Consider the following 14,357-nt stretch of genomic DNA (forward strand, 5'->3'; position numbering starts at 1 on the left):
TCTGTTAGGCCGATGCGTTCGTGGCGGGACTTTTATTTTGACGGCGCTGAAAACGGCAGCGCCTGAACACACAGTGCTCACATTCTGCCTCTTGTTCGCTGTCGTCGTTAAAGGAACACTCCGCTATTTTTGAAAATAGGCTCATTTTCCAACTCCCCTAGAGTTAAACAGTTGAGTTTTACCGTTTTCAAATCCATTCAGCCGATCTCCGGGTCTGGCGGTAGCACTTTTAGCTGTAGCTTAGCATAGATCATTGAATCTGATTAGACCGTTAGCATCTCGCTCAAAAATGACCAAAGAGTTTCTATATTTTTCCTATTTAAAACTAGACTCTTCTGTAGTTACATCGTGTACTAAGACCGACGGAAAATGAAAAGTTGCAATTTTCTTGGCTGATATGGCTAGGAACTATACTCTCAAATCGCAACTTTTCATTTTCCGACAACTCTAAAGGCGATTTTCTCAATATTTAGATTTTTTTTGCACCCTCAGAGTCCAGATTTTCAAATAGTTGTATCTCGGCCAAATATGGTCATATGCCTAACAAACCATGCATCAATGGAAAACTTATTTATTCAGCTTTCAGATGATTTATAAATCTCAATGTCAAAAAATTTACCCTTATGGCTGGTTTTGTGGTCCAGGGTCACATTTCAAGAATTCAGTCAATTTTGTGAGAAACTAATTGGATGTGGCTGGTATTTTCTCCTCTAGACCTGCCCATGCAGCTGAACGCAGCTCTGTTCGAGGCTAATGGTCACTGTGGTTATGTGCTGAAGCCTCCGGTCCTGTGGGAACGAAGCTGCCCTCTCTATCAGCAATTTTACCCTCTGGATCGAGACCTAGAGAACATGACCCCCACGCTCTACACTCTCACTGTAAGTATCCCACATTTGTTTAGCGTTATAACTACTCTTAGCTAATCTAACAGACATGAATTAATTATTGTGTGCACAGATTGTGTCGGGACAGAATGTGTGTCCGGGGAACTCAAGCGGCAGTCCCTGTGTGGAAGTGGAGGTGTTGGGCATGCCGGCAGACAGCTGCCATTTCCGCACCAAGCCCATTCACCGCAACACACTCAATCCCATGTGGAACGAGCACTTCCAGTTCCACGTGCACTTCGAGGATATGGCATTTCTGCGCATCGCTGTCGTGGAGAACAACAGCTCACAGGTCACCGCTCAGCGGATACTGCCCCTCAAAACCCTCAAACCAGGTAAAGAGCATTGTGTGATTGCTTCTGGACTGATTATTGATCTATCACTGCAGCATGCTTTATAGATGATCTTCAGAATCTACATTTTACATACTGTACACTAGCCTACCGTTCAAAAGTTGGAGGTCACCTATAGATTTTTTAAAACGGTTTTTGAAAGACGTCTCTTATGCTCATGAAGGCTGCATTTATTTGATCAGAAGCAATAAAAACAGTAATATTGTAATATTATAATTTAAAAGAAATGTTTTCTATTTGAATATATTTCTAAATGTTTCTGCTTAAATATTAAGTAGCACAACTGTTTTCAGCGTTGATAATAATCAGAAATGTTTCTTGAGCAGCAAATCAGCAGATTGTGGTTTCTGAAGGATCATGTGACACTGAAGACTGGAGTAATGATGCTGAAAATTCAGCTTTACATCACAGGAAGAAATTAAACTTTAAAATATATTACAATAGTAATTTTATACTGTAAAAACAGTTGTTTTATGCTGTAATACTATTTCACTGTATTAGCGTTTTTACTGTATTGGTGAGCATAAGAGACTTAAGTGTATATATACATTATATGTGACCCTGGAGCACAAAAGCAGTCTTAAGTCGCTGGGGTATATTTGTAGCAATAGCCAAAAAAAACATTGTATGGGTCAAAATTATTATAATTTTTTTTATGCCAAAAATCATTAGGATAATAAAGTAAAGATCATGTCACATGAAGATATTTTGTAAATTTCTTACCGTAAATCTATCAAAACGTAATTTTTGATTTGTAATATGCATTGCTAAGAACTTAATTTGGACAACTTTAAAGGTGATTTTCTCAATATTTAGATTTTTTTTGCACCCTCAGATTCCAGATTTTCAAATAGTTATATCTCGGCCAAATATTGTCCTATCCTAACAAACCATACATCAATGGAAAGCTTAAGATGATGTATAAATCTTGATTTCAAAACATTGACCCTTATCACTGGTTTTGTGGTCCAGGGTCACATATTATAAAATATTTAAATTTTTTGTTCATTTTTTTACTGTCTGTTGTCTGTCAACAATTGTTGGATGATCATTTGTGCCTTCAGATTACTCCACTTGATCATTTACTGTATTTAATTTTTTCCCCCCCTGTTTCTTAATTTAATTGATGAGTAAAACATTGTCTGATATTTTGTTTGGTTTCTGTGAATTATTCCAGGCTACAGACACCTGCAGCTGAGGAACCTGCACAACGAGTCTCTGGAGATCTCTAGTCTGTTCATCTTCAGCCGCAGGACAGAAGAGAGCCCCACCGGAGGACCAGTGCCTGCGTCTGTGGTGAGACCGCATTCATAAACCACACAGCTGTCTGGATCTCAGGCAGATATTTGTGTTACATGTAGTACTAGTGGAACTAGACAGCAGAAATCAAAGTGTTTACATTCATGATTCCTCTGTATGTGCCTTACAGTCACACAGGGGAGTGGCCAGCATGTTTGAGAAAACATTGTGCGAATATTTCTGATGTTTTTAAAACTCTGGAATGTGCTGCATTCCTGTCCCTCGGTCCCTGTCGTCCCAGTGCAGCGTAGTTTCATTAAAAACAGGAAATCATAAAGGCATAGACGGCTACTGTATACAGAAGTGCCATGCCCATTCAAACTGGAAAAATACTGAGTGAAAACAGTTCCAGGGGAAAATTAATGTTTGGATCCATCTGTACACTGGAAAAATGGCTTTGAGACTATTTTCTTTCAGAAATTGCTGGTAAATGTCACAAATAATTCAAAAGAAACAGCAAGTAACAATTAAACGTGTTTTGAAGTATAAAGACTGAAATAGTATTTTCTTGTAAAATGTACTCCAGTATATAATTTTTATAATTTTTTGCATGTTAAAGATTATTAAAAACAACAGCGTTTTTGTCTAAATTACTGTGGCAGTTGTAGCAGTTGTAGGTTATACTTGTGTAAAGTGTTTCTTCTCTTGCTGGTGTTGTTGCAAAAATACAATAGGTGCATGACACTCCTGACTGTAAACAGTTTGATTGAATCATTTTATTTAGTTCAGAGTTGTTTAATAGCTCTGAAACATTATTAATAACCTGCTCTTTTGTTTATTCACAGAAAAAAAGTGAACTCTGTTGTCGTTTTGTTGTTCTCTCAGCTGTTCAGCACGGAGGAAAGACGCGCCGCCCAGCAGCACAAAGTGACAGTGCATGGAGTTCCAGGCCCCGAACCCTTCACCGTAATCTGCGTTAATGAATACACCACGGCCAAGCAGCTCCTGGACTCTGTAAGTGTCAACGCAACAGAACCGAGCCAGTTTAGACCAGAACACTGTCAAGTGCAATGAACCAAAGCACAGGGTGCAACTACTGTAGATGAAGCAGTGGAAGCACTCTGTGTGTTCGGAGTTCTCTTGGAATTCTTGAGAAGTTGTTTTTATGAGTTCTGAAATGATGTTTCGGATTAACCCTGGAAGTCCTCCTCGTGGAGAATGATTGTCATCCGTTCTCTCGTTAGGAACAAGCAGTGCTTCACATTTTCTTCATTCCTCAGCACATAAACACGCGTCTCTTTCTTGCCAGTTGTTTCCGACTACCTCCTTCAACTACTTCCTGATGGAGGAGAAAATGCCTCTGTGCAAGGAGAAGAGCGAGTCGAAGAAAGCGCCTCAGCAGCGCCCCCTAGCGAATGACGAGCGGCTCCTGAGAGTTACTCACAGCTGGCAGCCGGAGGAAGGATATGTGGGCAGAATATACCTGAAAACCAAGGAAGAGGTTTGTGCTTGCTTTAATTTCATTCCATTTCTAAGGGTCAGTCCTGTTATGCAGTACCTTTTCGATTTTATAACTTTTGAAAGAGGAATAAAGAACCACTGAAAAGTTTTGGGTTGGTAAGATCGCAGAAGCCTCTTATGCTCACCAAGGCTGCATTTATTTGATAATAGAAATGCAGTAAAAACAGTCATTTTGTGAATTCTTTTTACTATTTAAATGAACTATTTAATATATTTTAAAATGTAATTTATTCCTGTGATGCAATGCATCATTACTCCAGTCTTCAGTGTCACATGATCCTTCAGAAATCATTCTAATATGACAGAGGAGAGCCCCACCGGAGGACCAGTGCCTGCGTCTGTGGTGAGACCGCATTCATAAACCACACAGCTGTCTGGATCTTAGGCAGATATTTGTGTTACATGTAGTACTAGTGGAACTAGACAGCAGAAATCAAAGTGTTTACATTCATGATTCCTCTGTATGTGCCTTACAGTCACACAGGGGAGTGGCCAGCATGTTTGAGAAAACATTGTGCGAATATTTCTGATGTTTTTAAAACTCTGGAATGTGCTGCATTCCTGTCCCTCGGTCCCTGTCGTCCCAGTGCAGCGTAGTTTCATTAAAAACAGGAAATCATAAAGGCATAGACGGCTACTGTATACAGAAGTGCCATGCCCATTCAAACTGGAAAAATACTGAGTGAAAACAGTTCCAGGGGAAAATTAATGTTTGGATCCATCTGTACACTGGAAAAATGGCTTTGAGACTATTTTCTTTCAGAAATTGCTGGTAAATGTCACAAATAATTCAAAAGAAACAGCAAGTAACAATTAAACGTGTTTTGAAGTATAAAGACTGAAATAGTATTTTCTTGTAAAATGTACTCCAGTATATAATTTTTCAGTGTATTTGCATGTTAAAGATTATTAAAAACAACAGCGTTTTTGTCTAAATTACTGTGGCAGTTGTAGTTTAACTCTGTTATACTTGTGTAAAGTGTTTCTTCTCTTGCTGGTGTTGTTGCAAAAATACAATAGGTGCATGACACTCCTGACTGTAAACAGTTTGATTGAATCATTTTATTTAGTTCAGAGTTGTTTAATAGCTCTGAAACATTATTAATAACCTGCTCTTTTGTTTATTCACAGAAAAAAAGTGAACTCTGTTGTCGTTTTGTTGTTCTCTCAGCTGTTCAGCACGGAGGAAAGACGCGCCGCCCAGCAGCACAAAGTGACAGTGCATGGAGTTCCAGGCCCCGAACCCTTCACCGTAATCTGCGTTAATGAATACACCACGGCCAAGCAGCTCCTGGACTCTGTAAGTGTCAACGCAACAGAACCGAGCCAGTTTAGACCAGAACACTGTCAAGTGCAATGAACCAAAGCACAGGGTGCAACTACTGTAGATGAAGCAGTGGAAGCACTCTGTGTGTTCGGAGTTCTCTTGGAATTCTTGAGAAGTTGTTTTTATGAGTTCTGAAATGATGTTTCGGATTAACCCTGGAAGTCCTCCTCGTGGAGAATGATTGTCATCCGTTCTCTCGTTAGGAACAAGCAGTGCTTCACATTTTCTTCATTCCTCAGCACATAAACACGCGTCTCTTTCTTGCCAGTTGTTTCCGACTACCTCCTTCAACTACTTCCTGATGGAGGAGAAAATGCCTCTGTGCAAGGAGAAGAGCGAGTCGAAGAAAGCGCCTCAGCAGCGCCCCCTAGCGAATGACGAGCGGCTCCTGAGAGTTACTCACAGCTGGCAGCCGGAGGAAGGATATGTGGGCAGAATATACCTGAAAACCAAGGAAGAGGTTTGTGCTTGCTTTAATTTCATTCCATTTCTAAGGGTCAGTCCTGTTATGCAGTACCTTTTCGATTTTATAACTTTTGAAAGAGGAATAAAGAACCACTGAAAAGTTTTGGGTTGGTAAGATCGCAGAAGCCTCTTATGCTCACCAAGGCTGCATTTATTTGATAATAGAAATGCAGTAAAAACAGTCATTTTGTGAATTCTTTTTACTATTTAAATGAACTATTTAATATATTTTAAAATGTAATTTATTCCTGTGATGCAATGCATCATTACTCCAGTCTTCAGTGTCACATGATCCTTCAGAAATCATTCTAATATGCAGATTTGCTGCTCACGACACATTTATTATTTTATGTCGAAAACAGTTTTTGCGTAAACGACTTGATTGTTAATAGGATATAAAGGCTGACAAGATGGAAAGTAAACTAAAAACTGTTAACTGGTTACCAATTAAAAGTGTTCCCAAGAAAAAAAAATGTTTTGTTGTTGAAAATGTGAAGAATCTGTCAGTTTATGATGAGATATTCCAAGTTTTATATCAGAAGCACCCAGCGACTTGACACAAACGGATTAAAACGGACCCCAAAATAACCCAGAATGATTTCCAATATCTTTGGACAACATAATAACAGTGACTCATACAGGCTTCATAAAAGATCCACACCCATTACTTTTGTTTATTCATCCACCATCTAATTCTTGATCTGTTGCTCCCCCTGCTGGCTGATAGCAGAACATCAGTGAGAAGAACACAGTGATGGAGGGGGTGGAGGAGGTGAGCAGCGGAGAGGACGACATGTTCCTCGTGCAGGTTCATGATGTTTCTCCTGAGCAGCCTCACACGGTCATCAAAGCCCCGCGTTACAGCACCGCCCAGGACATCATCCAGCAGGTCAGAAGATCACCGCAGCTTCACTCACAGATCTCATCCCTGTCATGGTAATATCAGAAAATCTAAGCCGCTGTGGTCTGTTGTAGACTCTGAGCAAAGCCAAGTACTCTCTGAGCATCCTGAGCAACCCTAACCCATGTGACTACGTCCTGATGGAGGAGGTCACTAAAGACGCGGCTGGAAAGAAATCCTCCTCGGCTAAACCGTGCCAGCGTGTGCTGCAGGACCACGAGTGTGTGTTCCAGGCTCAGAGCCGCTGGAAGGGAGCTGGGAAGTTCATCCTCAAACTCAAGGAGCAGGTAAACACTTATTCATGTGAGATCTGAAAAGAATACATTACTTATGCATATTTATCCCCAAACTGAAGTAACACTATCATTGAAACTTTTTTTTTTTTTTTCCAAAATCTGCCAAGGCTGCATTTATTTGATCGAATATACAGTGAACACAGTAATATTGAAATATTAATAGTAATAGTGAAATATTACTACAACTTAAAAGAACTGTTTTCTATGTGAAAAAAATGTACAATGTAATTTATTCCTGTGATCAAAGCTGAATTTTCAGCATCATTCCTCCAGTCTTCAGTGTCACATGATCTTCAGAAATCATTCTAATATACTGATTTGCTGCTCAAGAAACATTTCTGATTATTAGCAAAGTTGAAAACAGTTGTGCTGATAAATATTTTTGTGGAATTTCTTTTTAGCCGCAAGACATGATTTTTTTGAATGAATAGGGACAACATTTATTTTAAATGTACATTTTTTGTAACAAATGTATTTATGATCAATTTATTGCATCCTTATTTATTTTTATTTTTGTCTAAAACATTGACATTGACTCCCCATTTTCGAATCGTAGTTTACTGGGTTTTTTTCTTTCGTTAATTTCCATCAAATTTCCTGTCATTGTAGATTATTGTTGATAAAGGGCATTTTTTTTTGTGTAGATTGCACTCAAAAAGAGACATTTATACATCTTTATAAAATAAAATTTGATAAATTTTTTAATTATAAATGATTTTAGATTTTAGGATATTTTAGGATAAAAAATATAATATATAAAAAAGAATGTTTCCTATAGACATGGTTTTTATAAGGCCTGGAAAAGTCACAACGTTTTTTTTTTTATTTGAAGTAAATTTTTATATATACACACTGTAATAACTAATGATTGATTTCATTATATTAATAGCATTTTTTCTGTCTCTCAGATCGCTCGTGAGGACAAGCGTAAGGGCGTGTCTTTTGCCAGTGAGTTACGGAAGCTGACGGGACGGAGTCGGAGCTTGACTGTGAACACGAACGGTTCAGCGGCTCACGAGTCGACACACAGTAAGGAAGAGAAGGCTGCATGTCCCAGCATGGTGCCTCTGCCAGAGGCCTCGGAGTGAAGGAGCGCTCTGCAGTGTGTGTGTGTGCAGTGCATGGAGCTCTCACGAGGTACTAGACACTAACACACAACATATTACATAGTCAGTCTGAAATCTAACAGATTGCTTACTTGGACACATTCAACTGGTGTCCAAAAATGAAAATTTGATGAAAATGTATTAATCTATGCAATTGATTTTGTGAATGTAGCATTGCATCACTTGCTCACTAATGGATCCTCTGCAGTGAATGGGTGCCGTCAGAATGAGAGTCCAAACAGCTGATAAAAACATCACAATAATCCACAATAACCCACACCACTCCAGTCCATCAATTAACACGTTGTAAAGAGAAATCTGTGTGTTTGTAAGAAACAAATTCATCAGTAAGAAAAGCCCAAACAGTCCGAAACATTTCTAAAATATGTTGCTGGATCTTGATGTAAGGGGATGAACATTTTCACTGGACATTATGGACTTGTATTTTGGCCAGTTTAAAGTTAAAGCAATGAAGGATTTGTTTCTTACAAACATGCAGCTTTTGGCTTCACAGGATGTTCACTGATGGACTGGAGTGGTGTGGGTTACTTGTGGATTATTGTGATGTTTTTATCAGCTGTTTAGACTCTCATTCTGACGGCACCCATTCACTGCAGAGCATCCATTGGTGAGTGAGTGATGGAATTCAATTTTTTCTATATTCTATATTTAATTCTATATTCTAAACCTGTTCCCATGAAGAAACATTGAAATTTTCATTTTTGGGTGAACTGTTCCTATGTATGATTTAGTCAAGGTTAGATTTTGTATGGTATCCCAGATGCTGAGGTGACTGCTTGTTGATGTTTGCTGTTCTTTATCTGTCATTAACTAATGTTATTAATTAAGAGTGCACCATGTCTTTACTATCAGTGAAAAAATGATTAATGGCATGTAATATTTAATAGACCTCAATCAGGGTCGACACCGTATACAATTTGCTGCAAATGAATATAAGCCTGTTAAACTTGCAGCTTATGAAAATTAGACACAACCTTAGGAGCTTAAGTACAACATCTGAAAATACTGCATGTCTGTTCCTCACAGCCTCACTTTGATTCATGTCAACTGACACTGAAGCCTGGAGGAATGATGCTGAAAATTCAGCTTTGCATCATTAATTACATTTTGAAATATATTCAAACAGAAAACACTTATTTTAAATTGTAATAATATTTCACAATGTCACCGTATTTTTGATCAAATAAATGCGGCCTTGCTGAGCGTAAGAGACTTGTTTAAAAAACATAAAAAAATCTCACCAACCTCGTTACCATGTCATAAAAATATTGACGACTTTTTAAAATTAAGATTCAACAGTAATGAAACGCCTCCAAACACATTCACTCTGCGTCAGAAATCAAATTCAGGCTCGTTGTGAGTGTTCCCATGGTGTGTCTCTTCTCAGGGTCTCTGTCGATGGGGCTGAAGGCCTGGATGGTCGAGGGACGCTTGGGTTCTCAGAGCGATCGGGCCCCTGCCCCGTCCCCCTGGACCCTCCCGCTGCTGTGGAACTGGAAGCTGCATAAGTGAGTCCAGACCCAGAGCAGCACCTCTAGTGTTCACTCCTCTCACGTGAGTGCGATACAGTGCAGCCTGACGGCCGCTTGAGCTCGTCCCGTGCAGAACACGATGGTCTGCGTGACCTGGGCTTGCTGATGGGTGGAGGACGCTTCAGTCACTTCAGCATGTTACCGGATGTCAGATGAAGGCAGTTTCTCCTCACTTCCTATACTTCTTTTCCTTTTTTAACAGTACTGTAAGTGAATGCATCTGTATGCATTTCATGTTTTATTTGTGGTTTTGCACATTACCTTGAAGTCCAGCTATTTTAATACTTTATTTACATCCCTTTTTTTGGATTTGCTGAAATGAAATCGAGCAGCATAATGCTCCCAGCACGTTAGTGTAACGCTATCCTTTTTTGTTTGTTTTTTAGAAGCAAAATGATTGACTTCCAAACTTTAGGATTACTTTTATGAATGTAAATATGGCGATCGAGTTCACAGCAAAGGTGCACAGAAAGATGCAAGGCAGATTTGTTCTGCATATTTTAGCAGCTAATTTAATTTGATGGCTTTCATTGCACACGTCCTGCACTGCATTTTAATGACCAACAGCAAAAAAAAAAAATTTACGCTCCCAGCACGTTACCGTAACGCTATCCTTTTTTGTTTGTTTTTTAGAAGCAAAATGATTGACTTCCAAACTTTAGGAATGTAAATATGGCGATCGAGTTCACAGCAAAGGTGCACAGAAAGATGCAAGGCAGATTTGTTCTGCATATTTTAGCAGCTAATTTAATTTGATGGCTTTCATTGCACACGTCCTGCACTGCATTTTAATGACCAACAGCAAAAAAAAAAAATTTACTTTTCTGTAAACTGCCTCGAATCTGTTTACAGTATTACAAAAACAAGCATTTGAAGAAACGTCACTTTTAAATGTTTTTTTTTTATTTTTATGTATGGTATTGATTTATTTCTTCATTTTATTATAGCTCGTAATTTTTTATATTTTTCTTTCTTTTTGCACTTTTTTTCCCCATTTGCAGCTGCAGTGCAAATATTTTTTTCAAAATATTTTTTTCTTGCATTTATGGAGAGCTCGAGATCTTCACTGGCACTGTACTGCTCGTTTTGGAACATTTTAATTTAGAATCAATACATTGAGATATATGTCCCATATGACCTCTGTAATTATTGAAAGCCAGTTCCCTTTTTGTTAAATTAAATTTTGCTATAAAATATTCATGTGATTTCTAAACTCACTGCATAGCAGTTGAATCCTTTCTTTTTCAACTTTAAGTGGTCCATTTTCTTTCTTGAAGTGTAATCTTTCATAATTTATTGAACGTTATAGCCCAGGTTGGCTGTACTTTTCCAGATGTGTACATATGAACGAGAGTACATAATTATGAAATCTGCATTAATTTATTCGTAAGGGCATGAATGTTTCTCCAACCTGTTCGTACTGTATTCATGTATAATGTTTGTATTTTTCTCATTTAGATTTTTAGCACTGTCTTCAGAGATATTAAATATTTTAAGTGAATGTAGGCACCACTGAAGTGTATTTTATATGTGGTCCACTACAGCATTATATCCTTTAATATCTCTTCAATGTATATTTCCCATCGCTTCGTTTCGAACAAGCAAGTGTTTAGTGTGACACAATGCTGTTATTTGATAATTAATCTAAGAACTTCTGACTGTTCTACTAGTGATGGTTTTCAGCACACATAAAGCTCTATAGGAATGTATCATCAATATTGTGATGTCAATATTGGGTTATTTGTTTACTTGAAACCACTGAATCAACCGCATTCATCAATAAATAGTGTTGGAAAAAAAATCCATGTTTGGTGAAACGGCAGTGCCCATGATAAACTCAATAAAGACTCTGCTGGTATCTTGGGGCATTTATTGTATACAAAACAGCTTTTCAGCTCTTAAATGGATGTTTCCTGCTGTGTGTGTTGTGATAGTTGCAAAATGCAATTTTTTTTATCTTGTGGTGGAAACAAGCTTCCTTAGACTTGGTTGCAATTTTTAGTTGCAATTTCTAAATGAAAAATGTTTCAAAGTACATTTTCAACGTACGTTTTTTTTGGCAACAGATTGTGCATACATTTTCACATAGAATTAAAAAAATCTACCTCATTTGAGCATATACATTTATGTGCATATTGATATTTTCTTCACATCATGGTGTTTCAATCCAGTGTTCTTATGCAATATCCCAAAACTAGCGTAAAAATACATGGATGGAAACAGCTAATGACATTTGTGAATTATATGTTCAATAATAGGCCAGTGATTCTGCAGGTAAATTTAGGGACCTTCATTATGTTCTTCCTCAGTAATTTTGTCTTATTTCCAGTGCAAATCTCTAAAGATCCTTAAATCAAGTTACATTTACTTGCGAAGCAAAATGACAGAAGAAGTCTTGTTTTAAACGAACGTTTTGTTCAGTCTCTCAGGAAACACGATATACCCCTGGTTTCACAGACAAGGCTTAAGCCTAGTCCCAGACTAAAATGTAATTCTGAGCCGTTTCAACTGAAAGAAACTTGTACTGACTGATCTTAAAAAATATCAGTGCCTTTGTGCTTAAGCCTCCAGACTAAAATGTAATTCTGAGCCGTTTCAACTGAAAGAAACTTGTACTGACTGATCTTAAAAAATATCAGTGCCTTTGTTTTGTCTCAAGATGCACACCAGTAATGTTTTTTTAAGACTAATCCTGGTTTAGTCTAAGCCCTGTCTGTGAAACCAGGCCTTCATTTCTACATCTCAAGTGAATGTTTCTTAAGGGAGACCTATTATGCCCCTTTTTACAATATGCAGGGTTCCTACACATTTTTACTAGGGATGCACCAATAGGATTTTTTTTTTGGCCGATACCGATTTTAACGAACAACTATTCGCGGATTCCGATACCAATATTGGTCAATTTGCATAAAGCAAGGCTTAAAAATGAGGAAAAAAACAAAACAAAAAAGATTGGTTCACTCCAAGCAGAATCCGTATTTGAACGTTTCTGTTCCTGCGTTCCTCTGTGAAACCGGTTTGAGTAGAAAACATACCGATTAATAACATTATTTTAAAAACGTTTTCTTTGCCAATAATAATAATAATAATAGTAATAAAGTACAGCGTTTAATTTACTCAAAAATAAAAAATAAATCATGAAGAGAGTCTTGAATGATCTCTCTTAGTCATAGCCAGACTAGATTTACCAAAGACCAAATGTATTAAACAAAAGAAAAAACTGTCAACGCAATAAAAACATTAAAGATTTTTTTTCAAGATATTTAAAAAAGTTTCAGAATGATTAAAAAAACGCTACTCCTATAAGCATTCATTTTGAGAAGAAAAAAACCTGCCTAAATTAGTAGGCTGTACCTTTCATTTTATTATTACATTCAGAAATAATGTAGGCTAAAATAATGGTAAATGGTAACTTCTCTCCACAACAAATCCTCTAAAGTTGTATTTAGGCTAAATATAGGCGTCAAACCAAAACCAATTAATTTAAAAACAAAACTGAAACCTACCTCTCTCATTCTGCACGAATCCAAATGTTTCCATATTTGCGAAGTATCTGGATGCTAACCTATTATTTATTATGTAAACTATGGGCTTTGTTCTTCATTTGCAGTATCGACGTAAAACATCATCCTTCAGTGAGGCGCTGGTTACACTGAACGGCACAGACTGTACGGACTATTTAAATTGAGCAGTGTAGCTTTTTATGTTTCTTTAACTGTATTTTATTTTGATAATGAACAAGCTGCGATGTCAAATTAGCACAAATGTGTTGTATGTGCGTGTGAGGCACCAATGCGATCAATGCATTGTTTTCCCAACTGTTACTCCATAATTTATGGTCATACCAACGCTGGTTTGTCATACAGATAGAAGCAAAACATCATTCAAAACTGAAAAGCTTTTGTAAAATAAAGAAAACTTCTTTCTGCAGTCTCGTTTTTTTCCCCGTGAACTTCAGAGCGCGTTACAATTATCCGAAACTCAGCACAATTTTTTTTCTTTCGTTTTGTCAATCTGTTAATGATTTAAGTGAAATATATTTTGTGTATAGGCCTATATATTCCTTTTTATGTAGCCTATACAGTTTTATTCTGTTTTCTCCGTTCACAGGAACACTGCAGGTGCTTGATGTGACCTTGTGTGAATCAGTGTTCTACACTGGTTTCAAATAAAAAGATGCATATTACCTGCCATTCATTTTCACTTAAATGTAGGCCTAATGCTTGGCGGTTTTTTCATGCTATTTCCGATATGCTGATGGCTTTAAAATAATAAAAAATCGTCCGATAAATATCGGCGGCTGATACATCGGTGCATCCCTGATTATTACTAATACATTTCCATGACTTTTCAGACAATATTCATGACCAAATGTTCCATTATTTTACAATAAGAATAAAAATCTGTTCAAATTATCATAGCATATGTTAACTAAAATGAATGACTATTAATGCTATTGTTTGCATTCTTGTTTTAGTAATAAGTACAAGCTGCAACTGCGCCAGACGTTACTCCACACAGAGAACAAATCACATCACTGAATATTATCATTTAACTCAGTTAAAATCAGGACCTGAATTTCGTTTTGGAAACTGTTCTCTTTCGCAACTGTTTACATTTGCTTAAGAAAAAACAGACAGTGCTTATGAGGATACTCATTTTAACGTCATTTTGTGTGTATTTTTGCCGCTTAAACGCAACAAGCTGGGCAT

General features: G+C 37.4%; 1 protein-coding gene across 2 annotated transcripts in view; it reads left to right on the forward strand.

Moving 5' to 3' along the window:
- plce1 (phospholipase C, epsilon 1) overlaps positions 1-10,225 on the forward strand; it is an 87,954-nt gene extending 77,729 nt beyond the window's left edge. For both annotated transcript variants that reach the window (XM_016557418.1, XM_016557417.1), the window contains 9 exons: positions 715-878; positions 958-1,219; positions 2,415-2,533; positions 3,362-3,490; positions 3,786-3,977; positions 6,517-6,678; positions 6,765-6,977; positions 7,895-8,123; positions 9,501-10,225. In XM_016557418.1, coding sequence (XP_016412904.1) covers positions 715-878; positions 958-1,219; positions 2,415-2,533; positions 3,362-3,490; positions 3,786-3,977; positions 6,517-6,678; positions 6,765-6,977; positions 7,895-8,074 — 1,421 coding nt within the window. In that variant the 3' untranslated portion in view covers positions 8,075-8,123; positions 9,501-10,225. The remainder of the gene's footprint in view (positions 1-714; positions 879-957; positions 1,220-2,414; positions 2,534-3,361; positions 3,491-3,785; positions 3,978-6,516; positions 6,679-6,764; positions 6,978-7,894; positions 8,124-9,500) is intronic.
- Positions 10,226-14,357: the final 4,132 nt, after the last annotated feature.

Source organism: Sinocyclocheilus rhinocerous, unplaced genomic scaffold (genome assembly GCF_001515625.1).
Source record: "Sinocyclocheilus rhinocerous isolate Xijiao unplaced genomic scaffold, SAMN03320098_v1.1 scaffold2572, whole genome shotgun sequence".
Taxonomy (NCBI): domain Eukaryota; kingdom Metazoa; phylum Chordata; class Actinopteri; order Cypriniformes; family Cyprinidae; genus Sinocyclocheilus; species Sinocyclocheilus rhinocerous.